The 27,880-nt window shown below is 53.7% G+C and overlaps 2 protein-coding genes and 1 non-coding gene across 4 annotated transcripts; all 3 read right to left on the bottom strand.

The window, feature by feature from the left end:
* Positions 1-116: 116 nt before the first annotated feature.
* Positions 117-14,862, bottom strand: RAVER1 (ribonucleoprotein, PTB binding 1). 2 transcript variants are annotated; one of them, XM_043466690.1, is made up of 14 exons: positions 14,319-14,862; positions 12,678-12,744; positions 10,614-11,083; positions 6,103-6,294; positions 5,873-6,002; positions 5,439-5,533; positions 4,416-4,503; positions 3,893-4,104; positions 3,702-3,795; positions 3,490-3,626; positions 2,674-2,748; positions 2,055-2,195; positions 1,590-1,673; positions 117-1,501 (listed from the first exon to the last, which is right to left on the bottom strand). In XM_043466690.1, the coding sequence occupies exons 1-14, from the start codon at positions 14,586-14,588 to the stop codon at positions 1,355-1,357; spliced, it is 2,202 nt and encodes a 733-aa protein (XP_043322625.1). In that variant the 5' UTR covers positions 14,589-14,862; the 3' UTR covers positions 117-1,354. The 2 variants fall into 2 exon arrangements, with proteins under 2 accessions (XP_043322625.1, XP_043322624.1); XM_043466689.1 differs by having other exon boundaries at positions 3,490-3,795.
* On the bottom strand, positions 10,188-10,315 carry LOC122441138. Its single transcript, XR_006269272.1, has one exon. It is a non-coding gene; the product is annotated as a small nucleolar RNA SNORA40 (small nucleolar RNA).
* Positions 14,790-22,531, bottom strand: ICAM3 (intercellular adhesion molecule 3). Its single transcript, XM_043466691.1, has 7 exons — positions 22,059-22,531; positions 21,138-21,404; positions 17,087-17,395; positions 16,457-16,738; positions 15,512-15,766; positions 15,146-15,394; positions 14,790-15,058 (listed from the first exon to the last, which is right to left on the bottom strand). Exons 1-7 carry the CDS (start codon positions 22,261-22,263, stop codon positions 14,868-14,870), a joined length of 1,758 nt encoding a protein of 585 aa, XP_043322626.1. The 5' UTR covers positions 22,264-22,531; the 3' UTR covers positions 14,790-14,867.
* Between the last annotated feature and the right edge of the window lie 5,349 nt (positions 22,532-27,880).

The following is a 27,880-nucleotide window of genomic DNA, read 5'->3' as shown; positions in this document are numbered from 1 at the left end:
CCAGGGGAGGTTGCCAAACTGGAAGGGCAGTGCGCAGGCTCGGATGAGCCAAGACCTGCAGGGCTATCCCAGACCTCCCACCCAGGCACATTGTCCCAAGAACCAGCCGGGTCTGCTTTCTTTAAAACCATTTACTTACAAACTTTAATTCAGCAAAGGTTTGTGTGAGATTGGGGAGGAGACAGCCCCCCGGAGTGGATGTGGACCCCGAGTCAGGGGAGGGGAGCTGGTGGCCCAGCTGGCCAGGGTCACAGCCCAAGGTCACCTCAGGCTAACAGGTCCTGCTGGTGGGAAGGGGCAGAGTTTATCTGCACCTTATTTTCCAGCACTGGGCCACAGGGAGGCCAGCTCTGGGCGATCTGGCTTGGGCATAACAAGGCGGGGCTCATCTTCAACATGGGGGAGACGACAGAGGCTCAGTGAGATGCACAATGCCCGACAGACAGTAGGACAGCAGGGGAACCGGGTTAAGCTGGCAGAGAAAGCCCACCCCGCCACCTAGGCCTGGGCAGAGAGGGCTGGTGGGACTGGTTTGCCAAGACCAAAACTTTGGCCTTCTACTGTCCCCACAATCGGGGACCTTGGGTAGAGGGGCCCAATCCCCAGGCCAGAGCCATTTGGTCCTGAGTCAAGCTTCCGGAGCTCAGCATCTGAGAGGCTCTGGCCAGCAGGGTCTGGGGCCTGGCTTTTAAGGCATCAGAAGGCGAGGGGGCTGTGGTAGGAAGCAGGGGACCTGGAGCTGGGGTACAGGCCAGAGAGGGCAGGCCGGGGCAGGAGACAGCCATGCCTGCAACAAGTGTGGTAGAAAGAAAAAAGGGCTGAGCCATTTCAAACCGGAAAGTGTGGAATGGAGGCCCAGACATGCTGGGCCTTGAAGGAATCAGAGCTGGGGGGGAGGGGGGGAACGTCATGGATTGTTTAAAAATAATAAAAATTAGAAAAGGAAACCGAAGTCAATTATCAAAGTTAGAAAAGGGGGGGACAGTCTCTGATCCTCACGGGAGGTCAGGGAAACCTCCAAGGCACTCGAAAGGCCAAGATACAGGAGCGACGCCGAGGCAGGAGGGGACTCCCAGAGAGACGGACACAGGCGGACACGGTGGAGGGGGGGAAGGGAGAGAGAGCAGGCTGGTGCCCCTCCCTCTTAAGGCTGCAGGGTTTCCACGCTGGGAGCAGGCCAGAGGTGCACAGTGCTCCCAGATGCCCCCCGCACTCCTTGGGCTCCTGCTGGTTGGTCAGCAAAGTCTTTCAGAGATTTTTCTATTACCCAAAGGAAAAGAAAAGTAACAACAAAACACCAGAAAACCCCAAAGCGATTTGGTGCAGGCCTTTGAGCTTCTCCGGCACTGGCCCTTTAGAAAATCCTCTTGCGCTTCAGGTAGGAATCTGCGTAGTGGCCACCAAGGCCCTGGGAGTGCTGGCCCACATAGCTGCCTTCTGGGCTGGGCTCGGGTGAGGGCAGCAGGTGGGCGAAGCTGCGTTTCTGTCCACCCAGTGGGGTCTGGAGACAGAGGGGAAGGGCTGGTGGGTCAGAGGCCACCCAGGGGCCACCACTCCCCAGCCCTGAGGGCCCCACCCCCTGCCCGTACCTTCAGCAAGTGGCTGTGGCCATTGGGCCCAGGGCCGAGGCCCAGGAGCCCTTCTCCGGAGCCCAGCGGGGAGGAGCCAGCCACCTGGGAGAGATGGGAGATGTGGGATGGGGGAGGAAGCAGCCCCCGGGGCCAAGGCGGGGGTTTCAGCTTCAAATCCTGCCGCTGCCAGTTACTAGCTGAGACTAGGAGCTGATTATGTCATCCTTCTGGGCCTCAGTTTCTCCATCTGTGGATTGGGGCTATATCACCCACATCCCGGGCTGCTGGGGAAGGAAGTGAGAGGCCCAGAAGCCTGGGCAGTACTACATGCAAGACATACAGGCTTGAGGATGGCCTGTTTTAGCTCAGCCCTGAGCAAAACCAACCCCTGCCACCACCCTGGCCGTGACACCGAAGGTCACATGGGCCCCATGCATCCTGGTTGTCCCTGGGGCCCCGTTCTCAGTTGGGGAGGCTCCTCACCTTGTTAAGGTGGCTCTGCTTGAGGCCAGCCTGCAGGCCGCTGGTGAAGTAGGAAGTGGGTGAGCCCGAATAGAAGTGGGAGAGGGGCCCACCGCCACCTCCGCCACCCCGTTCGCCAAAGCCACTGGGTGGGGGGGACATCTGCAGAAAGGGGGCTGGCTGAGTAAGACAGATCACTGCAGCATCACCCCCTTTTGGAGGTCCCCCAAACAAGTCTGGGCTTTGGCCCCTAGGAGAGTGTTGTGACAATGCCAGCAGAGGGGCCAGCCCTCCCTTCCTCCTCTGGGGAACCTGGGGACCACTACCACATGCATGAGCACAGGCTGGCCAGCTGCAGGATGAGGTCCAAGTGGAGCAGGGAAGTCACTGCAGCTGAGGCTGCATCCCCAGCCTACTGACTGCCAGATGCATGAAGGAAGCCACTGTGAACCCCCAAGACCCAGATGAACTGCCTGGTGACTGCAAAGAACTGCACCACGCCCCCCCCCCCCACCCCGCCCCGCAAGGGTGAGAATAATAAAATAGTTCCTGTTCTAAGTCACAAAGTACTGGGACTGCTTCTTATGCAGCATGAGCTAACTGATACACCAGGAGGTGGGATGGACAGAGGGGCTCTTACTTTGTGTCGGCTGGGTCCGTGAGGCCCAAGGGTTGGCTCCCGTGGGTGGGAGAAGAGACGCCGAGGTCCCACATCCTGAATGAGAGTGGGAGAAGCACGTTGAGTGGGGTGGGGTGGGGGGGTGTCTATAACCAACCTCACCCAAATTCAGTTCCACAGCACAGCTGTCATTGGGGAAGTCTGCCTCCTCGAGGCAGACTCTAGTGCCTGGGGCACACTCAGCAAGCAGGGTGGGGCAGTGACACAGAAGCGGTGCCTGGTCCCAGGGGGGTGGCTGCACCTGGACCCCAGAGGGCTGTGAAAGGTGTGAGGCAGGAGCTTGGAGTCTTTAAGGCAAGCACGGCACCCAAGTGCGAACTCTTGTGGTTTCTGTATTTTGTCACTGGCATTTATCTAGGTTATTTTTTTAAAAATCCAGTGTGGGCCAAACACAGCACATGTGGCCAGTCTGCAACGTCTGGCCTAGAAGTCAGGACCATAGAAGGAGCAGTTCTCCAGGGACCGAGATGGGGACTGCAGAGGGGAGCAGTGAGAAGGACAGACAGACAGAGAGGAGGCTGAGCCCTTGTCTGTTAAGGAGAAGTAGCCGTGTGGCCACAGGCCTCTTGGGAGAGAGAGACTGACTGACAGGAAGCAGGGTTTCATGATGCGCAGAGACAGACAAGAGACTTGAGCGTCTGGCATGTTCCCTCCTGTCTCCTGTGCACTCAGCCCAGCCCAGCACAGTCAGAAAGATGTCGAACTGGAGAACGACGTGCTCTCTGGGGACACAGAGCCTTTGGGAGGGCTGCCCCCAGGGTGGCCGCATATACTTACTGAGGGGTAGTCGAAGCCATAGCTGTCGGATAGCCCTGGTTCGGGGGGCAGGCGGGCGCTGGAGAGGGGGCTGAGCAGGCGGGACTTGAGCTGGAAGGCTTTGCTGCTGCCGCCACCTCCACCACCACCTCCGGGGGCTGGGGGGTGAGGCAGGGGGCCCTCAGCTGGGCGGCGGCTTCTCCCAGCGCCTCCCCAGCCCCGGGCCTCCTTACCCGCCAGGTTGCTGGCTGGGAGCAGGCTGTGTAGGTTCAGGTAGGGATTCAGGGGGATCCGGAAGTCCTTGGGGGGCTCCCCCAGCAACGAGACCTGTGGTGGGAAGGCTAGATTCATGAGGGCCCCTAGCAGGGGGGAGTGCGCAGGGCGGGAGGCTGGAGTGATGGCTGGGCACTGAGGGGAGGCTTACCCCAGGGGGCGTTGGTAGAGGCCCGCTGTCTTTCTGGAGGCCTCTGAGGCCCGTGCCTCGGAGCCCCACGGGGGCGGGGGGTGGAGTAAGCTGGGGTGCTGGGGGACCCAGGCCCATGGGTTCCCGGTCACCCCCAGAGGGGCCGAGAAGTGGCGGCAGCAGGGGTGGTGGCTTCCCTCGCCGGGGTGGCAGCTCAGGGGGCAGGCCTCCTCCTACAGAGAGAAGAAGGGTGTCAGCAGCCCAATCACACAGGACCCCTTCTTCTGGGGCCTGGGAGCCTCTGCTTGGACCAGGGCCACTACGTTAGGACACTGAGCAGCATTCTCGAAGTCCATCAGCTCCCAGGATGTCCATGGCTCCCCAAGGAGGCAGGCACCATGTGCTCAACTGACAGGTGAGGACTCAGACAGGTTAGGTCACTTGCCCAAAGTTGCAGCGCTGGGAATGTATCACACCCAGGGAGGAAAGGGAAGGGGAAGTGGGACAAAGCCCAGAGAGATGGGGAGAAGAGGGTTGGCATTACCTGCAGACAGCTCCCCAAGGAGGGGGTTGGCCGGCTGGGCCCCAGGCTGGAGAGTGCCCAGAGGAGAGTCTCCCAAGATCCCAGGTTTCTAGAGACAGAGGATAATGAGCTGAGATGAGGGGTCACAGGCCCAGCCTACAGGCAAACACACAGGTCCTCTCCCAATGTGTGACACCCTGGCCATCACCCACCTGCCACAGTGACCAGGGGCCTCCTGCATGCCAGGGCCTGCCCAAGTACTGGGGAGACCCCGGGAACATGGGCCATGCTCAGCGGGTCAAAGCCTGTCACCCACAGTCAGTTACTGTCAGCAATTCACAGTGATGTCCACCAGTTCACATCTAGTCTCCTTGCTGATTATCACAGATGCACAGCATCTAACACACACAACCACCCTGACTGGAAGTGCAGTGTGTGACAGCCATACGTACATTCAGTCATTCTTACTCACACAACAGCCCACGCCCACAGCCTCACCTGTCAGTTACCATCAGACACACCCGAGCCACTGACTTGGCCTCAGTGAATCAAACTGGACCGGGTGGTGTGCGCTTCTGTGTGTGTGCTGTCATTTCAGTCCTGTCCGACTCTGTGACATTAAGGACTGTAGCCCACCAGGCTCCTCTGTCCATGTGATTCTCCAGGCAAGAGTACTGGAGCAGGTTGCCATGCGCCCCTCCAGGGGCTCTTCCCCGCCCAGGGACTGACCCCGGGTCTCTTATGTCTCCTGCACTGGCAGGTGGGTTCTTACCACTAGCACCACCTGTGTGTGCTATCAGTTTTTCCGTGTGCGTGTTGAGGGGGTGGGGATGACAGGCCCCCCTATTCCCCTGTGGGGCCTCGGCTTTCACTGAGTCACTTCCTGAGCACCTGTGAACCAGGCCCCAGGGACTCAGTGCAAGGGCCCACAGCCCCACTGATGGTGAGCTCCCCGCTGGCAGAAGAAGCAATGTTGGAAATGGAACCATGAGGGGCCGCGGGATGTGTGAGGAGGGAGCCTGTGGCCCACAGGCCTGAGGTTACCTTCTGACTCTGGGTCTGGAGGGCAAGCTGCAGCAGTGCCGTGGACAAGGCGGGCCCATTGAGCAGCGGCATGGCTGGGGGCGCGCCCAGGAGGCCTAGGGGAGACCCAGAAAATGAAGTGGTCCAAGGTGGAACCTCCCCCACACCCCCCACCCAAGGAAACACAGCCCCAAGCCCATTGAGAACAGGAAATGGAAGCTCCATGAGGGCAACTGACATACCCCAAGAAACAGCCTGGGAGATGAGTTCCCCCCTCACCCCCCAGGGAAGGGCTGTCCCTCTTCCATGACCCAGCCCCCTTGCAAGGGGCTCAGGGCATCAGCCCCCTTGGGGAGCATCCCAAACCCTGTTTGTGGGTTCGTGTCACTCAGAGCTCAGACAGCAGGAGTCCAGGGAGATGCCTGGTTGAGAGTGCTGGGCCCCCCTCGTCTTACCCTGCTTGCCACCCGCGCCGCCGTGGAGCAGGGGGTTGAGCAGCAGCTGGAGGGAAGCCGAGGGCCCCAGGTTGTTGAGCAGCTGCAGGATGTTGGGCTCTGGAAGCAGCCCTTTGCCCCGATTGAGGGCCTGCAGAGAGGATCAGAGGGGCAGTTCAGAGCCCTGCCTGACTCCTTGGCTCCCCCATGCCCCTCCTCTGGGGCACCCGCCCCCCTAGGCATGGACTCACCGTGGCCTGGGCAGCAATGAGAGCGGCCAGCATGCTGCGGCCAGGGGGCCCGGGGGCACAGAAGGAGACGCGCAGATGGCTGCCTCCCAGGGCCAGGCCATCCGCCCGCTGCTGGGCCTCCTCCGCCATCTCTGCTGTCTCGTACTCCAGCACGGCGAAGCCCTTCAGCTGCCCGTCCTGGCCATATGCCAGCTGTGGAGGGGAGAGGCAGTCGTGAGCACCAGGGTGGCAGTGACCACCATCAACTGGAGTGACAGCCGTGACCAGATGAGGATTCTGATGACAATAACTCCCCAGAGGGAGAATGGACTCTGGGCTCTGTGCTGCCCTGCACCTGGTTCCTGTGTTAACTCATCGAACCTTCTCAACAGCCCTGGGAGGCTGTATCCTGCCCATTATTCAGAGGGGACAACGGAGGCTCAGAGAGGTCAGCATGCTCAAGGTCACACTGCTGGTGGGAGGGCAGAGCCAGGCTTCCCACTGGTCAGAGCCACCAGGCCCTGTGCCAGTGCTTCTTGGGGACGTTGCCTGGGTTTCCGGAGTACACTCTGCAGCGCCTGGAGAGGAGGGGCTGGCGGGAGAAGCAGGAGTTCTGGAGTTCGCCCCGACTGCACACCTCAGGCTGAGGATGCCACAGCTGCAGCTGGGCAGGGCACACAGTCTGATGGTGAGACAGATGGTCACTGAGCTCGGGCTTAAGGCTGGTAGTGCTGGGCAAGAGGACGGGGTCACACAGCCAGTGTGTGGCAGAAACAGAGATGTGATCACGAGTGAGCCAGAGGCCCCTTCACCCGCCTTAAGAGCAGCCATTTGGTACTTCAGGCCCTCAGCTCTCGATCCTGGGACAGGATGTGTTCCAGGCCTTTTTTTTTTTTTTTTAATTTAATTAGCTATGCTGCACAGCATATGGGATCTTAGTCCTAACCAGGGATCAAACCCACACCCCTTGCATTGGAAGCACAGCATCTTAACCACTGGACCGCCAAGGAAGTCCCTATGTTCCAGGATTGAGGCTGTTTTGGAGATGAGAGGAGGGAGCCAAACATACCCTATGTTATGTATCAGTCACCCCCAGGGGGTTCTGGGGCACGCTGGAAATCAAGCTTGCGAATAGCTTGGCAGCAACGGGCAAAGAGGAAGGCCACAGATGACCCCATGTCAGTTTAGCTCTGATAACAAGATTTTTGGTTTTCAGGGTGTTGTGGTTGCTAGACACTTGTCCAGGGCTGTCCCAGGGAGGGCAGATCCTGGGAGAGCATCTGGCTGGGCCCCACACGCCCATGGGCCAGGGGCCACAGGTGCTGTTTCACTGCACCCCAGATACAGGTGGTCTCGGCACACCCACTCTGCAGGTGAAGTAACTCCCTGCAATTCGGGAGACTCCAGTTCAACCCCTGAGTTGGGAAGATCCCCTGGAGAAGGGAATGGTTACCCCCCAGTATCCCTGCCTGGAGAATTCCATGGACGGAGGAGCCTAGAGGGCTACAGTCCACGGGGTCGCAAAGAGTTGGACATGACTGAGCAACTAACACTACTACATTGCACTCAAAGTTTTTTAAGCAACTTTGCAACAAAATAAACCAATTAAGATATGTATGGACTTCCCTGGAAGTCAGGGCTCTGGACTTCCACTACAGGGGGGCAAGGGTTTGATCCCTGGTCAGCAGTGAACTAGGATCATCTCACTAGTTCTGTGCAGCCAAAAAAAAATCTTTTTTAAATGAATAAATACAAATGACATGTATATTTGTTGTTTAGTTGCTAAATTGTGTCCAACTCTTTTGCGACCCCATAGATTATAACCCATCAGGCTCCTCTATTCCTGGGATTTCCCAGACAAGAATACTGGAGTGAGTTGCCATTTCCTTCTCCAGGGGATCGTCTCCACCCAGGAATGGAACCTGCATCTCCTGCTTGGCATGCAGGTTCTTTACCACTGAGCCACCTTGGAAGCAATATATATATATATACACACACACACATATACATAAACACATAAATTGACCTGTTGATAAATGGCAGAGTGAACCAGACTAGGCTGCTACGGGCTTTCCTTCACGTTCTCCTCTTGACTGTGTTGGAAACAAAATGCCCCCTGACATGGGCAGCAAACTCCCTTATGGGAGGCGGGGGTGCCCAGTTAAGAGCATGGGCCCCGGGTCAGCTGCCTGATCTTGACTCCCAAGTCCATCTCTTTCTGGCCAGCTTAGGGAGGTCACTGCAAGTGCCCATGCATGGCCCCCGGTTTCCTCATCTGTAAGATGAGACCATCAGCTGGATCCACTGGGTAGGGTAGGGTGGCTGTGGGTGGGGGCCCAGCGCCCACTGGCCCAGGCAGGGCAAGTCTGGCCTTCAGCCCACTTCTAGTGAGCACTTCACCGTCGCTGCTGGCCCAGCCCTGCACCAAGGCCTGGATGGGCTGCTTCTCACAATCACATCCATCTCATCCGATGAATACAGAAAGGGGTCAAAGGGCAACCGAGGCCGTGTGGCTCCTAAATAGGGGGATGGAGGCTCAGACTTTGACCTCTTAACTCCCAAGCCCAGGCTCTGTTCAACAAGGATGCTCTGTGTGACTGGGCTCCTTGGAGGCGGTCACCTCCCAGCCGGGGACTCAGCAGATACATAAGCGGGGGAATGAGTGAGCAGCCATTCACAATAACCCAGTCACAAAGCAGGCCCAGATCTGTTCTGAGATGGGGATAGCCATGCCCAGAGAGAGAACCTGTAACTGGTCATGGCCTTGCCACCTTCAACCTCCAGTCAGTGGTTGCTGACTGTAAGAATACGTTACCTGTGTCCTGAGTCCCACCCAGGGCCTGGCACACAGTAGGCATGCTGCAAAAGCAGCAGCGAGCAAGGAGTGGGGTTCCTACCAACACCGGCTCCCCGGCACCAACACCCACGGCAGCAGACCTGGGCTCTGAGCCCGTAGCCCAGCCTCCTCCAGGGTGGCCTGGGCTTCCTGGGCTCTGCCCCCCCGGCTGTCTGTCCTGGGATGTGTCAGCTGATCTCCCTGTTTATCCTCAGTGTGTCCCCACCTAAAAACACAGATGACACCTGCCCCTCTGGGCTGTTACAGGCAGGGTGGAGAGACAGTAGTTAAGCCCAGTGTGTGCTGAAGGAATGTCCACTTTGGGGGCCTGGGGGCTCTCTGCGAGCTGGCCCTGGCCTATTCTTGCCCCACTGCACCTGTCACAGGGCTAGGTACCCTTACAGAAGGGCCTGACAAGTGAGACCGGAATGAACCAGGGATTGTTTTCCTAAACCACCGCATGAGGACTGAATCTCTACTTACAGGGGTAGGAAGGAAACCAATATTCAGAGAGTGAGTGACCTGTCAGGGGCCACAGGGCAGGGCTAGGATCTGGCCATGTGTGACTTGCGGTGGGCTCGTCCAGTGGCCTCCTTGATGCTGGCCCTGGGGTCTGGAGGCATGAGCACAGGGTAGATGTGAATACAGGGTGAGCGGGTCTCAAAGCCTTTTTTTTTTTTTTTTTTTTCTGCACAAAGGTTTCTTTTTATTCATAACATTATTATTTAAGTCAATAAATTTTTAAGGATTTTCACACGTCCTGATTCTTTCCACTGCCAGTCACCATAGTTCCTCCAAAGTTGTCACCTTCAAGGCAGCCCTACAAAAAGTTCTGCTCAATCCACAGCTGTGATGCCACAGCTGTTTTAGTTGGGCCTCTCTGATCTTCAGTGGAGTGCACTTCAAAGTTTGCCACCTGTAATCTTTAAGATCCAGTTTCCTCAAGCAGTTCACTATAGGTTCCTGTTTAGGGTCAGGAGATGGGATGTCTAGTTCTCTAAAAGCTTATCAAGTTCAAATGATATTAATTCCTATGTTATCACACCCTAGAACTTGACAGAGATCATTGGGATATGCCAATACCTTTGGAAAATCCAGACACTGTATTCCGAAGATAAAAGCCTAAAAAGAGGAGCCCATCTTCGTTTGTTTTATGTCAACATTAAAACTGAGTACTAGGATCAATACAGCTGGTAATTTAAAGGCTTATTTAACTTTATAGCCCTGGAAGCAATCTTTATGCTCATCAATACACACCCATTTTATGGATCATGTTCCTTCTTATCTGTATCAAAACTCATACTGAACAATGAGTTGTGGGTTGCAAAAGAGGACTTACTTTTGCACTTGTCTGTTAAGTCTTTGTCCACAAATTAAACAAAAACAAACACAAGTGCTATTTTTTTTTTTTTTTTTTACAAAAGTAGCCTTGCTTGCATTTTTCAGGAGGAGGTAAAGCAAGTCGCCAGAGGGTACGCAGGGATCTGAACCCCAGCCATCTGGCTCCTAGCTGGGCTGTCACCCACTGTACCACATGGCCTTTCTAACAAGAACACGATTCAAAGTGGCCTCACCGCTGCCTTACTGAAAGGGAACCCAGAAGACTGGAGAGAGCAGGTGGCTCACACGGCCCCTCCAAGGTGCTCTGGGCTTTGCATCTGCTCCCCCAGGTCCCTGCACCAGGCACCGGGCTTACCTGGCAGAAGGTGGGGGTGTGGACAGCTGACAGCGCCCGGCGCAGAGCATCCACATCACTGAAGCCAGGTGGCAGGCGGTCAACACAGAGGCAGCGGGAGTGGAGCAGGGCAGGTGTCAGCTGCCCGGCATCTGTCCAGTGCACGTAGAGGGTGCGTGGGCCCAGGGGCTTGCCCAGCAGGTCTGACTTGGCGCGGGCGGCCGAGTCCTTCTTCATGTACTCAGCGAAGCCGTAGCCCTTGGAGTGACCGGTGCGCTCGCTGTAGACCAGGAAGCAGCGCTCCAGGCTGCCGAAGGGCCGCACCAGCTCCTCGAACTGCTGCTGTGTGAGGCTGGGGGGCAGGTTGGCCACGCAGAGCAGGGCATCCGTGGGCTGCAGCTGCACCGAGAGCTCCCGCTCCCGCAGGCGGCTCTGGTGGAAGGCGCTGATGGCAGCCTCCGCCTGCTCCCCGTTCAGCAGCGTCACAAAGGCTGCAGTGGGTGGGAGCATGGGGTCAGTGGGGCCCCCCGAGGGCCTGCACCTCTACCCCATGTCCGTCCACACCCACCTCCCGCTAAACCACACGTGACCTCAGGAATACTGAACCACCAGGACATCACGGGCACCAGCGGACTGGCACAGTCACCAGCCGTGAGCAACAATAGCCAGTGCCACCTGGCTCCTCCAGGCTTGCTCCTTACAACCCACGGTGACGCTCACCCACTGGGGCCTGGTCCCACCCTAAGAACTACTGTGTTGGCCAAAAGTTGGTTCAGGTTTTTCCATAAGATATGCCATGTGGGTTACCCATGTGATCCCTGGAGCCTGGGTTTCAACGCCAGCCCGAGTGGCCCTGAAGTCGGTTTCCTCCTCTGCCAAATGGGAATAACTTCCTCCTCACAACCACTATCTTTCCAGCAAGGAAATGGGCACAGGGCAGGGCCCTGCTCAAGTGGAGAAGCCTGGACTTTAAGTCCAGCAGGCCGCCTCCCAGGCACCCACAGTTTTTCAGATGTTTTAATGCGTTTGGCTTCACAGCCAACTCCAACAGGCCATGTCCACTTTGCTGGTGAGAAAACTGAAGCTCGGGAGGGTAAGTCACTTGCCTGTGGCCAAACAGTGAGGACAGACCAGCACAAAAACCCAGGACTCTTAGCCTCCAGGACCCAAGATCTTAACCACGACCCCAGTCCACCAGGGGGGTCTCGAGGGGTCACCTGTCATCAGTCCCTTCTCCCCCGTGTTACAGACTGCAGGCAAAGGCCCTGGCAGGTTCAACACCCGGCACAATGCCTGGTGGACACAGATATCCACTGAGAGCCTCCTATGTTGGGGGTCAAGACCAGTCCCTATTCTCATAGAAATGACCACCCCATGGAGGCAGGTGAGTGGGTCAGTAGTGACAGCCTAGGGTGGTCAATGCTATGATGGGGTACGGGGTGTGCTTGGGCACTGGGAGGAGTTGCCCTGAGTGGAAGAGACGTTAAAAACAGAGGGAAGAGCCTGGAACCTTAAGCACCTGAAGAGATGGTAAGGCTGAGGTACCTCTTTGCAAGGTAATATCAGGAGGAGCTCAGACAGGTTGTGAGGAGACAGAAGAATGATCAGGGTTAGGACCGGGTTTGATCAGATTTACAATCAGATCAGAGCTGGCTGCCTAGGAGAAGGTAGGCAGGGGAGTGAAATCGTGGAGGCAGAGAGGCCAGAGGGAGGCAGACATGTCTCCTAGACCCAGAGCAGGACAGACTGTTGCCCCAATCTTGGGTGCCCTCATCTTGGGTGCCCATCGTGGTGCATCCTTGCCGTTTCTCTTCTAGGCTACCCAGCAGATACCTGGGCACTGGGGACCCCTTCCCAAACATTCCCTCTGCTGGCCAGTCCCCCAGGCCTGTCTGATCTTCTTCAAGTCCTCCAGAATAACTGGTGCCCTTCCAGTCCCTTGGCTCCCATGTGGTTCATGGCCCCTCTCTCTCTGCTGAATGCTGGACCTGAAGTTCAGGAGACACTGGGCCAGGACTCTCCAGCTTCAGGGACTGTCATCACCTGCCACTAGCTCACCCCACCCCACCCCAGGGTCCCACAAACCTGTCCCTTTGTACTTGTCCACAAAGCAGTACTTGAGCTCATAGTCACTGAGCAGGTCGTGCACCTCCTGTGGAGACAAGCCAAAGGACAGGGAATCACAGAGAATTGAAGAGAGTAACCCAGTGGTACATTCACGTGGACCAGCTATGAAGGCAGGTCAATCACCAGCCCCATTTTACAAGTGAGGACACAGGGTTTCAGAGCAGTTGCTTGCCCAAGGCCATTGCAGCCATACCTGGCAGGGCTGGGAGGCAGAGCTCAGCTGTAGAGCCCATGTTTTTTTGTTTTTTTTTTTAAGAGCCCATGCTTTTAACCAACACAACACGCTCTTCTTAGAGAGTCAGGTTAGTCTGAATTCAAGATCCAGCTCTGCCCACGGGGGAGCTGTTTAACCCGTCTGAACCTCAGTTTGCAAGACTGACTCTTTCCAACAACCCTGCAAATCGAGTATTAATAAGTCCACTTTGTAGATGGGAAACTGAGGCTCAGAGAGGTGAAGGAAATTGTCAAAGGACAAGCAGCTGGTCAGGGCACAGCAGTGGGAATGCCACTCCTGGGTACCTGACTGGTGACCCTGTGTACTTAATAAGCCCACATTGTGTGGCTTCACGTGCCTCCCCATTCCCTCCTACTGACAGCTTCCTGCAAGCCAGCTGCAGAAGCAAGGCTCTGGGGCCTTTTAGTGCCAGACACACTGTGCACCCTGCAGAAGAGAAGGCACGTTTCCGGCTGGGAGATGGTGGGCAGTAGGAGGATGACTGACTCTAGAAACACCTGTCTCAAGTCTGTCCCCAAGTCACACCCCTCCCACCACTCCTAGGGTCCCACCACCCACGGGCAGAGAGAGCCAGTGGCAGGTGTGCTGGAGGGGCCAGGGAGCAGGGATTCTCCACAGCAGGGACAAAGAACCCATTCCATTGCTGAAGGGCAGGGCAGACTAGGTTCAATCTTCCTGAGTCCAAAGAGCACTGGGAAGTCCTGTTCCATTTGGCGCCTAGAGAAGGGCACCCCTGGATTACCAAGGCACCCCAGATCAGCCAAGGAGGGCTACATGGAACAATGCCCCCTCCTTCTCTGCAGGTCTGTGGCGTGGGGACAGGAGATGACTCCATTTTTCCAAATTAATCCTGAGGATTTTGAGGAAAAAAGACCCCTGGGGCTGCCTTAACTTCCGGATCTACCGCTAAAAGGAATTCAAAAACGCCTGCTATGGAAAGGCACACTCTAGTCAACCATGAAGGTTATGGATATGAGATCCCACCATTCCATGCTAGAGCAGGAAGCAACTGGCGTCCCTGATTCCACAGTCCCAATCTGGCTGTCCATTCACTATCCCCCCAACATGGCCAAAGCTGCCCGCCCCCTTCCATTCCCCGCCCCCTTCAACCACTTGGCTCCTTCCAAGCCTCCGGTCGCCCCTAGCAACGTCCTCCCTCAGTCCAAAGTTGGTTTCTCCCTCCATCTTCGACCCCCTACGTCCCGCTGTTGGTCTCTCCCGATCCCGCGTGGATCCCGCGCTTGGACTCACCCGCCGACGACCACCCCCCCCCCCGTGCACGCCAGCGTTGGTGTCGCCCGGTTCCCCCCGCGCACGCGCACGGTGGTATTTCCCGCCACGCTCCCACACGGCCCCCCCCATACCTGGTTGGTCACGTCCCCCGGGAGGCCCCGGATCAGTATCTTGCGGCGGTTACGGAACTGGCGCTCGGTATGTTCCAGGCGTTTCCGGATCTCCTCTGGATCTAGCGGCGGCAGTTCTTCTTCAGGCGCCCGGCGCTCCGCGGCATCACCAGCCTCAACCTCGGCCCCAGCCTCTGGGCTCAGCGGCGGCCGGTGAGTAACGGACACGTCGGCCGCCATCTTGGGAAACCCGGCGCCTTCTGGGACCAGCGAGCCGGGGCGGAGCTGCATAGAGCGGCAACGAGGACTGGCCCGCCGATTGGCCAAGAGAAGCCCCGCCTCTCCTTGACTCCTTCAGCCCATTGGGTGAGGCCCGGCCCGCCTCTCAGTGTTCAAGCCCTGTCTGGGCACTACAGGCTCCGCCCTTTTCCGCTATCGCGATGTCACTCAATGGACTCGCGAAGCTGCGAGATGGAATCAAGCCACAGCGTAAGGATTTTCAAGCCTTTATTCAGAATTCGAAGATAGATACAGCCAAGCCCCCGTCGTCTTTGCTCAGTATCACTGAGCTCAGGATAACTCCTCTGCCACAGTCACGGGCTGTGTAGACGTGAGGGGCCACCGGGTGCTCCTTGGCCTCAGGTGGTAAATGTCATGTTGCCGCTGCACCCTAAAGACGTACACTGAGGCTGCAGCGACAGTCACCAGGCCCAAGATCGCTAACACTCCCAGGGCGATATTGACTGTGACGGGGTTCCGAGCTGTGCGGAAAGCGAAGAATAAATACGCTCGTCTCGGCCCCCTCTAAGCTTGCCCGTCTAGGATAAACTCGCCTCGCCAAGGCTTACCTTGAACGTCCATCATCACTAACATTTTGTCCATGCCCCGTGAACTGGCCGCCTGGCAGCTGTAGGTACCACTGTAGTTTAACAAGACGAGGAATGGAATCCCGACGGGCACCTTAAACTTGGAGCCTTCCCGCAGACACTGTAGCTGGGGATTCGGGTTGCCCCGGGCCTGGCACTGCAGGATATGCATAGTCTTTTCTTTCCACATCAAGCGTTGGGGACATTTAGCTCTGTCAATCGTGGGGCCGTCTGTGGGACCGCCAAATGATCAGACACACCCAACACACCCGAGGCACAATGGGGCAAGGGAGAGACAAGTCTCAAACCAAAGAAGCAAGGGATTAAAGGTCAGCGTGACCTACTCACACAGGACGCGCAACTGGACGCTCCTATTACGGTGCAACGTCACCCCATCCACCTCGAGAGTGGCATTACAGAAGAAGGTGCGCCTGTCGTCCTTCTCGGTGGCATTTAGCTGAAGCTGGGCAGGCTGTCCCGGTCCCGCGGCTGGAACTCCGTCCAGCATGACCTGGACTCGGGGTCCGGCCGCGCAAGTCACAGTCACCGTGGTCCCCTCGGTGGCGTTAGGCTCACTCAGGTTCAGGATGGGCCCCTGGAAGCCTAAAGGCGGGGCATTGCCCAGGAGTTTGCTGACCACACACCTCCCTCGGGTGAAGCCCTGCCCCCACCTGCCTCTTTCCCCTCGGGGTATCCAGGCTACCCCTTCATCTACTCTGCAGCCCTCACCCCACCCAGTTTGGGGCACTCAGGCTCCTCTCGGGTTACTTAGGCCCCTCCTGTCTCAGGTTTAGTCTTTCTTTGCCTGTGTGCCACGCCCCCTTGGGCTAGAGGCCAGTCACGTTCTCTTGGGTCAGCCCCGCCCCTCGTTTGTTGAGCTATTTTGTCTCCGCCCCCTCTTACTGCTACTCTTACTATGGGACTTCCCTGATAGCTCAGTTGGTAAAGAATTTGCCTGCAATGCAGGAGAGCCCGGTTCGATTCCTGGGTCGGGAAGATCCGCTGGAGAAGGGATAGGCTACCCACTCCAGTATACTTAGGCTTCCCTTGTGGCTCGGCTGGTAGAGAATCTGCCTGCAATGTGGGAGACCTGGGTTCGATCTCTGGCTTGGTAAGATGCCCTGGAGAAGGGAAAGGCTACCCACTCCAGTATTCTGGCCTGGAGAATTCCATGGACTATACCATCCTTGTCACAAAGAGTCAGACACTTTCACTTTTACTATATGCAGTCAAGTTCCCGGGGTCAGCCCCACCCCTCGCCTCCTGAGCAGTTTTGGCTCCGCCCCCTCTTACTGTAGGCAACCAACTTCTCCCGGGTCTCTCGGTTCTCCACCCCCAAGGTTACGTTGCAGACAATCTCTTGGGTGCCCTCCTGTTCGATTTTCGCTGTGGCTGACGCCGTGAGCGTGTCCGCTTGGCTCACGACTGTGGCATTCAGCATCTGGTTCCCCAGCGCCAGTTGAATATGGGCCTCCGACGCTGGGAACAGCCCATTCAGGCTGCAGTTAACAGGCCAGGAGGTTTCCATCTCCCAGAACGGAGGGAAAACGAGGCGCGGGGGGGTCTTGGGCATGGCTTGAAAGAAGGATAGAAGTGAGCAGGAGGGGGTCTAACAGCTGTGGAGATCCCCTTTCCCCATGACACTCGTCCCCCTAAACCAGGGTCCTTCTTTCCCAGGATACCTTGTGGCCATCGTCACCACCACCCCCCCCCCCCCCCCCCGCCTTTCCAGGACACACACAGCCTTCTTCAAAAGTCCCAAGACTGTGAGCCTCCCATCTGAGGCTACCCTGCCCAATGGCCAAGGGCGTGTGTTCCTTAAAGCCCTGAGGACCAGGCCACCCCTTTCTCAGGAATTCCGTGGCCAGGGAACACTTACTCTGGCTCCACTCATCACCCACCGTCTGCAGTTCTTTCCCTCACCAAAGGTTCGGAGCTTCCTGGGGCCCGAGGTGTTCTGAAAGAGTTCCAGTCCTTGGGACCGCAGGTCCAGTTCTGAGCGGCAGGAGAAATTGGTACCATGATCCTCTCTTCTCGGCTGCACCATGAACGTGACCTTGGCAGGCTCCTCCTTTCCCACGGGCTGCCGGCCCAGCTCTTCCTCCCAGCGGAGAAGCACCACAGTGAGGTGGTCCCGGGGCACCCCGCCAAACACCAGACAGCTCAGGTTGAGTTGTTCACCTACTGGCTGCCAGAGGGGCAGGGGTGCCAGCTCCACACGCTCTGGGAACCCTGAATGGAGGCGTGTGAAGGGGAGGGTAGAACTTACCAGTCAGCCCAGCAGCCCCCACTGTGGACAGGAGTCCAGGGTGGCCCATTGCAGGATTGTGAACTTCAAGTTAATAAACCTGCTGGACTTACAAGTGTGCTAGTATATGTGTTTGCCATTATCATTAACATCATGATTATTATTTCCTGTTTTGTTGGACACCTTGGCAGGCATTGAAATGAATCAGTTTTTCTGTTCACAGTTAATGGGGGGGAAAAAAAGGCAAGGAAGAGGACTAAAGTTTATGGCCATTTATGATGTTAATAGTAATCATAAAACCTCCTGTTTATCTTGAGTTTTCCTTCCTCTTTCCAGATGTCATCCACCTTCATTCACACACCAACCAAGTGAAATCTCCTCTATTATTCTTCCCTTTTATGGACAGAGAAACAGGCCCAGTGACGTGAGGTGATCTGTCCAAGGATGCGCAGCCAGGAAGGGGCAGAGCCAGGCTTAGACAGTGGGTTTCCCAAACTCCAGACCTGTGTGCCTACCTACCTCCATGACATCAGATCTAGGAAGTCCCCTGACCCCTCCTTCAGCCTCTGGCCTGGACTCTGATCTTGGCTTTTCCCAGAGCTTGGTCCAGTCCTCCCCAGTCTGTCCCAGGTGCTCAAGGCCTAGGGCAGCCTCTTGAGGGTTCTCTGTACAGTCCTGGGGGTACTCAACAGATCCAGGCTGGGTCCAATCCCAGCTGCAGCTGCAGTGGCCCTCAAAGGCACACATTCCAAACCCAGGGCCTCCCCTGGGGGAGCAGCTCTCAAGCCTGGCTCTGAAGCTGTCACAGGCTTCCATGGAAAATTTGTAACATCTAACCATTTACAGGGCTTCTCTGGTGGCTCAGTGTTAAAGAACCTGCCTGCCAATGCAAGAGATTCAGGTTTGATCTGGTCCAGAAAGATCCCCTGGAGAAGGAAATGGCAACCCACTCCAGTATTCTTGCCTGGAGAATCCCCATGGACAGAGGAGCCTGGTGGGCTACAGTCCACAGGGTCACAAGGAGTCAGCCACAACTTAGCAACTGAACAACAACAAATTTACAATTTTAGAGTATTTAACAAGGAGGCCCCCATATTAACCTCCACTCAAGGGCTAGTGGTATGGTGGCCAATGCTGATTATGCCTGGGCTGTCTATGGTGGATGAGGGAGCCCCCACGTGGAGTGTTTGCCAATTTCTGTGGTGTAAATACTCCCACTTTTGGCTGATTTAAAGCCACTCAGTGTGACACAGAGTTGGGAAGAGATGAGCCCACTGGGCTCTCATGAGCCAGGACAAAAGGCTCCTGCCACAGCACTGGACAGAGGCATCTCAGTCACACTGACGGGGATACCCAGATACACACGTAGGCAAACGTGCAGAAGTACACACAAAGACACATATAGACACATACTGGCCCAGACATCCACACATGCTCAGAAACAGACATACTCACATAGATACACACGCGGGCACAGATACTGACACATACACACATGCAGACACTCAACACACAGAGATCCAAATCCAGGGGCTTCCCTGGTGGCTCCATGGTAAAGAATCCACCTGCCAATACAGGAGACATGGGTTCGATCCCTGATCCGGGAAGATCCCACACGCTAAGGGGCAGCTAAGCCCGTGCGCCGCAACTACTGAGTCTGTGCTCCAGAGCCCGCGAGCTACAGCTACTGAAGCCCGCGCACCCTAGAGCCCGGGCTCTGGGAGGAGAGAAGCCATAAGAAGCCCGAGCTCTGCAACAAGAGAGGAGGCCCGCTCGCTACAACTAGAGAAAAAGCTTTTCAAGCAATGCAGACCCAGCCCAGCCAAAAATAAATAAATAAAATTTGAAAAGCTATTTTTAAAAGGTACAAGTCCAGAGACATACACAGGCACACACAGCATACAGACAAACACATTTGTAGACATACAAGTACACTCACACAAAGATAAGGACACTCAGATCCACCTGCTCACAGACATATAGGTACACAACCATGAATACAGACACTGGTGCATGCACAGGAAGAGCATACACATAGCTACAGATGTACACTACACTTTTCTGAGGCCTTACAAAACCATAGGCACCCTGAGTGATGTACTCAGCCATTTCCTAGTCTATTGGGTTCTTTTGTTTGTTTGTTTTTGGCTGTACCACATGGCTTGTGGGATCTTAGTTCCCCGACCAGGGATTGAACCTTGGGCCTTTAGCAGTGAAAGAACTGAGTCCTAACCACTGGACAGCCAGGGAATTCCCTGTCTTCTTTTAAATGCAGAGAAACTGGAAGGATTCATAAGAAACTGGTAACGGGGATATCAGGTCTGGAGAGGAAGACTTCAGCTGTGAAGAGCAGGGATTTGAGACCTGAACTCCAGGCATCTCTGCTCACGGATCCTGGCAAGTGACTTTACCCCTACTGAGCCTCAGTTTCCTCATCTGTGAAATGAGGCTCACAAGTGTACCTCCCGACCCCAGGCTTTCATAAGGGCTTTTGGGTGAGCACCTATGGGTCAGCACTAAAAACAACAGCCATTCACAGCCCACACTAGGTAAATGGAGACTTAACACTGATTCCCCCCCCTCTTTTTTTTTAATACTTTTTGATTTGGGAGCCACATGAATTTATTACCTGTCATAAAAATAAAAGCAATAGGGGACTTCCCTGGTGGTCCAGTGGCTAAGACTCCACACTCCCAATGCACAGGGGTTCGATCCCTGGTCAGGGAACTAGATCCTACCTCCCGCCTGCCACATCTAAGACACCGTGCAGCCAAATAAGTAAATACAAAAAAAGAAAAAATAGGGACTTCCTTGGTAGTCCAGTGGTTAAGAATCTGCCTTGCAATTCAGGGGACACAAGGTCAATCCCTGGTTGGGGAGCTAAAATTCCCTATGCCACAGAGCAACAAAGCCGGAGAGTCACATGTACTCCAGAGCCTGCGTGTCACAACTACTGAAGCTCATGTGCCACAACTGGAGTCTATGCAAAGGAAGATCCCGCGGGCTGCAACTAAGACCTAATGCAGCCAAACAAAATAAATAAATAACTGTATTAAAAGAAATTTTAAAAATTGAGTAAAAGACATGTCCTTTTCTTTGGCCATACCGACAGCCTTCCACGGTTTTAGTTCCTTGACTAAAGATTGAACCCAGGCCCTTGGCAGTGAAAGCCTGGAGTCCTAACCACTGGATCACCAAGGAATTCCTGAAATATCATTGTTAAAATGCTTATTGGGCTTCCCGGGTGGCACTAGTGGTAAAGAACCCGCTTGCCAATGTAAGAGACTCAAGAGCTGCAGGTTGGATCCCTGGGTCAGGAAGATTCCCCCCGGAGGGAAAGCACAGCAACCCACTCCATTACTCTTTGTCTGGAGAATCCCATGGACAGAGGAGCTTGGCGGGCTACAGTCCATGGGATCACAAAGAGTCAGACACAACTGAGGCAACTTAGCATGCATGCACACACACAAAATGCTTATTGAGAATCAAATAAGTTGATTTCACAGCTGCTGCTTTGGCATGTGGTTAAGATGTACCCCTCTATCTCTGACTCTGTATCTCTCTCTCACACACACACATGCACACACACCCCCAGGTCTGAGCTCTGAGTGTCCGGGTCCATTTGTGCAAATTCAGGGCCCCAGCCCCACCTCGCTCCCCTGTACCATTGGTCGTCTACCCCCACCACTGCCCAAGGCCATCCCACCTCCAGCCACAGCTACTCACCATACACTGTGACGTTAGAGGAACCTACCACTTGCGACTTATTGCAGAGGCCAGAGCAGAGAAGTTCCATGTCACCAGTCACGTTGGTGAGACGGAAGGCCGCCCAGCCCAGGCCACTGCTGTGGGGCTTCTTGGAGAGGGCTGTCTCCAGGGAGATTAATCCAGGGCTGGGGCAATCTAAGCTGCAGTTTACCACGAGGGGCTTTCCAAAAGGCACCACTGGGTCCTTCGGCTCCACTCGTAACTGGTACGTCTGTCCCTGGGCACCTGCACGAACAGAGTCTCTGCTGGGGGCTCCAAGGCCCCCCAGCCCACCCAGTTGCAGGCTCCACCCTCCGACACCTCCCCTAGCCAAGATACGAAGGTCTCTGCCTTCGACGGTGCTTCAGTTTAGTGGGAAAGACAGGATCAGGATGGATGGGAAAGACAGGATCAGGAAAAGATGGATCAGGAACCAAGGAGAGTTGAGAAGGAGGCCAGGAGGAAGTGAGTCAGGAAAGGCTTCCTGGAGGGAACCACTAAGGTCAGTTTTAAAGGGTCAAGGAGGATTTAGCCAAGTGAAGGGCAAGAGTGATCCTGGCAGACTGAAGAGCATAGGCAGAGATCAAGAGTCCGGATGGAGCAGGGAGTGAATGGGAGCAGGGAGTGAATGTGTGCAGGCATGAGTGTTTGGGTGGGTGTGTGTCTATGCTGTGAAGAGGGCAGGGAACAAGTGAAAGGCAGGGACCTGGCCTCAGGGAGTCCTGAAGGCTGAGTTAAGGAGCCACTACTTTCCCCCAAGGATACTGGGGAGCCCCCTGACAGATCTGAGTCAAAGAAGTGTTGCCACAGCCCTGGGCAGCAGGGTGTGAGGTGCTCTGTTCTCCTTCCCGTCCCCAGCAACCCCCCATCTCCAGCCCTCCCCAGCTCACTGGGCCTCACCTGTGGACAACAGACAGCAGGCAAGAAGCAGAAAGACGACTGAAGTCCAGCAGAACCTGGGCGGCGGCCCTGAGGGCATCATGGTGGCCGGCCTGGAGGAGGAAGTTCCCTTAATGAAGCACTGGGCACCGGTGAACAGGCAGGACCTCCGGGGGAAGGAAGAACTGTCACTGCAGCTAAGAATGCAGAAGTCCAGGGGCCACATCTTGCCCAAGCTGAGGGAGGGGCAGGGGGATATTTTGTGCCACCCTGTGGGTGTCCACAGTGACAGCCTCAGGGAAATGGAGAGTGCTGGCGAGTCTCCGAGGAGTCTCAAAGAGGGCAGACCTCAGTTACACTCCTTGTCCCCAGATCAACCCACAGGAAGTGCTAGTTCAATCGGCTTCCTTTTTTCTCAGTACTGGAAAGCCTGGAGGGGGGCAGGGGTGAAGGTGGTAAGACATCTCCTTCCTGTTGAACTTAGGTGAAGTAGGCTGTTTTGTTCCCAGAGAGGAAGTTAATGGGGATATCTGGACACCGGCCTTGAAGGAAAAGGGCTGGGATTTCGAGGTGACGTTTCAAGGAGGGAACAATGGGCAGACTTTTGGGCAGAGCTTCAGAGAGTTAGCATGAGATCTCAATGTTCCTGGGAGGCAAATAAAAGATTTGGGGGGGTGACAATGAGGGACCCCCTATGATGAGTAAAACTGACAATGAACAGAGCCCACATTTACTGGGAACTTGTGCCAGCCTCTATGTTGGCTGGCAGGGTGACTTCTGTAGAACTCCTTATCTTTCCAATAGTCATGTACGGATGTGAGAATTGGACCATAAAGGAGGCTGAGTGCAGAAGAATTGATGCTTTCGAATTGTGGTGTTGGAGAAGACTCTTGAGAGTCCTGTGGACTGCAAGGAGATCAAACTAGTCATCTAAAGGAAATCAACCCTGAATATTCATTGGATGGAATCATGCTAAAACACCAATACTTTGGCCACCTGATGTGAAGAGCCAACTCATTGGAAAAGACCTTGATGCTGGGCAAGATTGAAGGTGGGAGAAGGGGGCGGTGGAGGATGAGATAGTCAGGTAGCATCACCAACTCAATGAACATGAATTTGAGCAAACTCTGGGAGACAGCGAAGGACAGAGGAGCCTGGCATGCTGCAGTCCAAGGAGTCACAGAGTCAGGCACGACTGAGCGACTGAACAACAACCAATCGTTGACGATCTCGAGGTGGTCTCCCATTGCCGGCGTGCAGTGCTGAGGTGGAGTATTTGAGGGACAGCTAAATCCTGAGCCACCGTCTGCCAAGGGTGATACTTGTAACTGAGTTCTTATCCCGGTCTTCATCCCTCTTGCCCTTCTCTTCCAGGTAGCTGATCTCCTCATCCCAAGAGAAAGGACATGTGTGTGTATGTGTGTGTGTGTGTGTGTGTGTGTGTGAGAGAGAGAGAGAGAGAGAGAGGTGGGCACCCCTACTCCATCAGCTCCATCTCTGAGGCCTTTGACCTGCCTCCCGTGCCTCTGATCTGAGCTCCAGAGAGGGACCTTCTTGAGGACATTTATGGCGCTCAGGGTTCATCCACTCGCCCCATCCTTGAGGCCACGCCCCCTTCTGACCTGGAGTTCCTGCCCCAGTTAAATCTCTCCTCACTCGCCCTGCCTCTGCAAAAGTCCATTTCCCACATGGTGCCAAGAGAGAAACTAAAACCCAAATCAAAAGTATTTGCAACTCATATATCTGATAAGGGATTAATATCTAGATTGTAAGGAATTCCTACAACTCAACCACGACAAACTCAATTCAAAAATGGGCAAAGGGGACTTACCTGGTGGTCCTGTAGTTGAGACTCCACACTCCCAATGCAGGGGCCCAGGTTCTATCCCTGGTCAGGGAACTAGATCCTACATGCTGCAATGAAAAGACCCTGTATGTCACAGCTAAAATCCGGTGCAACCAAATAAATAAATATTTTCTAAAAAATAAAAAATGGGCAAAGGACTCAAGTAGATCTCCAAAGAAGTTATAGCCAATAGACATACAAAAAGATGCTTGACATCACGAGCCACTAGGGAAATGCAAATCAACACCACAGTGAGATAGCTCTTCCACTTGTCATGATGACAACTCTCAAAAACACAAAACAAAACAGAAAGTAGCAAGTGTTGGTGACGATGTGGAGAAACAGAGCCATCCTATTCTGTTGGCAGGAATATAAAATGGTGCAACCACTGTAGGAAAGAGTTTGATGGTTTCTCAAAAAGTTAAGCATAGAATTAAATGATTTTGCACTTCCACTCCTAGATATACAGACCCTCAAAGAATTGAAAGGGCTTCTCTTATAGCTCTGTCGGTAAAGAATCTGCCTGCAATGCAGGTTCGATTCCTGGGTCAGGAAGATCTCCTGGAGAAGGTAATGGCAACCCACTCCAATAATCTTGTCTGGGGAATCCCATAACAGAGGAACCTAGAGGGCTACAGTCCATGAGGTTGCAAGAATTGGACACTACTTAGTGACTAAACCACCACCAACAATGAATTGAAAAGGAAGATTCTAACAGATACTTGCCCACCAATGTTCAGAGCAGCATGATTCAGACTAACCAAAGGGTGGAAGCAACCCAAATTCTGCCCATCGACAGAAGAATGGATAAATAAAGCATTTATAAATGGATAAATGAAGCATAGCCACACACTGGAATATTACTCAGCCTTAAAAACAAGTGAAATTCTGACACATGCTACATGGATGAACCTCAAAAACATTATGTTAAGTGAAATAAGTCAGACACAAAAGAAGAAATATTCCACTTATACGAGGTCCCTAGAATAGGCAAATTCATAGAGAAATTAGAAGGGTGAGTACCAGGGGCTAGAGGGAGAAGGAAATGGGGAGTTAGTATTTAATGAGGGCAGTTTGTTTTGGGGGGGATGAAAAAGTGCTGTAAACAGATTTTGATGGTGACTGTAGAATATCATGAATGTATTTAATGCCACAGAATTATGTACTGAAACCACTTGTGTGTGCTTAGTTGCTGAGTCACATCCAACTCCTTGTGACCCCATGGACTGTAGCCCACCAGGGTCCTCTGTCCATGGGATTCTCCAGGCAAGAATACTGGAGTGGGTTGCCAGTCCCTTCTCCAGGGGATCTTGCCAACCCATGGATCAAACCCCCTTCTCCTGTGTCTCCTGTTTTGCAGGTGCATTCTTTACCCACTGAGCCATCAGGGAAGCCTCTTAAATCATTTTAAAATGGTTAAAATGACAACATTCATATTCATAACATTCAAAATAAAATAATAAAATAAAGCGACATCCACCTATTTTGATTTGTGTCCAAAACATGAGATGGATTGACAGATGAATGGACAGATAGATGGAGAGACACAGTATGATAAAGAAAATGTAGCACCATGGTAATTATGGAACCTATGGGCCTTCCTGGTGGCTGAGTTGGTAAAGAATCCGCCTGCAATGCGGGAGACCTGGGTTCAATCCCTGGCCTGGGAAGATCCCCTGGAGGAGGGCATGATGACCTACTTTAGTATTCTTGCCTGGAGAATCCCCATGGACAGAGGAGCCTGGCGGGCTACAGGCCATGGGGTCACAAAGAATGGGACACAACGGAGCGACTAAGCAGAGCACATGAATATTCACTGTACTCTTTTTCCAACTTCTCTGAATGTTTGTAACCTTTCAGATAAAATGTTGGAAAAGAAAACCTGCCTCTTGATTGATCAGGTGGCGGCTTGTGTCATAAAAGGAGGGACAAACATCCCCTGAGTGTCACCTGCTGAGAGGACTCACGGCCCTCTGTGAGAGAGACTTGCCCCCAAACTGGACACGGAACCTGACGCTTGGTTGGTCAAACTGAGAACAGAGGAATATGTTAAACTACACCACAAGGACACCAGTAGACTGGTGAAGTCTACAGTACAAACAGCTTAGTTTCTTCAACAAAGATGTTGCAAGGGGGGAAAAGGAAGAAGAGGAACCCAAAACTTAACAGGAACTTGCCTCCAACCAGAAGCAGTGCATGAACCTTGTTTGGATTGTTAATAAACATTTATTTATTGATTTTACTTACCTATTGGCTGTGCCGGGACTTAGTCATGACATGTTGGCTCTAGTTCCCTGACCGGGGATAGAACGTGAGGCCCCCTACTTTGGGAGTACAGAGTCTTAGCCACTGAACCACCAGGGAAGTCCCCTGTTTGGATTCTTATTTCAATGAACTGTAAACAACCATTCATCAAATATTGAAGAGACAATTGGGAAAATCTAAACACTCTAAACTATATAATGATATTGAGGGATGACTGTTTAAACTTCTCAATTGTGACAATGACATTGTTAGTTATTGCTTGTGGTAACATCTCTCAAGATATATACCAGTTTTAACAGATGAAATGCCATGATTTCTGGGATTTGCTTCCAAATGATCCAGTGGCATGGGTCAAGTTGAAACAAGACTGGCCATGGGGAGACTTCCCTGGTGGTCCAGTGGCCAAGACTCTGGGCTCCCAATGCAGGGGGCCCAGGTTTAATCCCGGGTCAGGGAACTAGATCTCACATGCTGCAACGAAGCTCCCAAGTGCTACAACTAAGACCCAGTATAGCCAAAAAAAAAAAAAAAAGATGAGCCATGAGTATTAGAAGATGTTGATGCTGGCTGCTGGTTAAGTGTGCATGTGTGCTAAGTCGCTTCAGTCCTGTCCTACTCTTTGAGACCCTATGGATCATAGCCCTCCAAGGACTGAACCCGCATCTCTTGGGTCTCTTGGATTGGCAGGTGAGTTCTTTACCACTAGCACCACCTGGGAAGCCCTTCTTGGTTAAGCGTAGGTTCATTATATTATTCTCCCTGGTTTTGAATATGCTTTAAGTTGTCCATAATAAAAGTTTAAAAAAGGTAGCTGCCCGATGCAAACTACTATATATAGAATGGATAAGCAACAAGGTCCTGAGATCAGATCAAGGAGCTCACCTTCTCCCACACATACATCAAAAATATACAACCTAGAAGGGTGGGATGGAGTGGGAGATGCGAGTGAGGTTCAACATGGAGGGGACACATGTATACTTGTGGCTGATTCACATTGATGTATGGCAGACACCAACACAATATTGAAAAGCAATTATCCTTCAATTAAATACAAATAAAGAAAAAATAACATCTACAGGGAATTCTCTGGCAGTCCAGTGGTTAGGACTCTGTGTTTCCACAGCAGGAGACATGGGTTTAATCCCTGTATTTAGTCGCTCAGCCATGTCTGACTCTTTGCAATCACTATGGACTGTAGCCTACCAGGCTCCTCTGTCCATGGAGATTCTCCAGGCAAGAATACTGGAGTGGGTTGCCATGCCCTCCTCAATCCTTGGGGGAACTAAAATCTCAGCTGCTGCCTCGCTGGAAAAAAAAAAAAAGTCTACAGAACACTGGCAGATGTCAGACTTCTAAAAGGGCAAGAAAATCTCCACGTAACTGGGTAGGACAAAAGGAAAAAAGAGAGAAACAGCAAGGTCCTACTGTATAGCATGGGGAACTCTACCCAACATCCTGTGATAAACCATAAGGGAAAGTAATTTTTTTAAAAAAAGAATGCAATAAAAAAAAAAAGCTGCCCAAGAAAAAGCCAAGATAATTTTGAAAAAAGAATGAGCAGAGACCTGCCTTACCAACCATCGAAATATTTTCTGGTGGCAACGACTTTCTAAATTACTGGGTTAGATTGTGCAGCTGTTCCCACTGGGAATCTATCTTGCAGGTGCCCTTGAACGTGGGGGAAGCCATGTGAGCACACAGTCACTCACTGTAACAGCAGCACGTGTGCGGC

This window comes from Cervus canadensis, chromosome 4 (genome assembly GCF_019320065.1).
Source record: "Cervus canadensis isolate Bull #8, Minnesota chromosome 4, ASM1932006v1, whole genome shotgun sequence".
Taxonomy (NCBI): Eukaryota; Metazoa; Chordata; class Mammalia; order Artiodactyla; family Cervidae; genus Cervus; species Cervus canadensis.
This window is presented reverse-complemented; position numbering and strand designations above follow the sequence as displayed.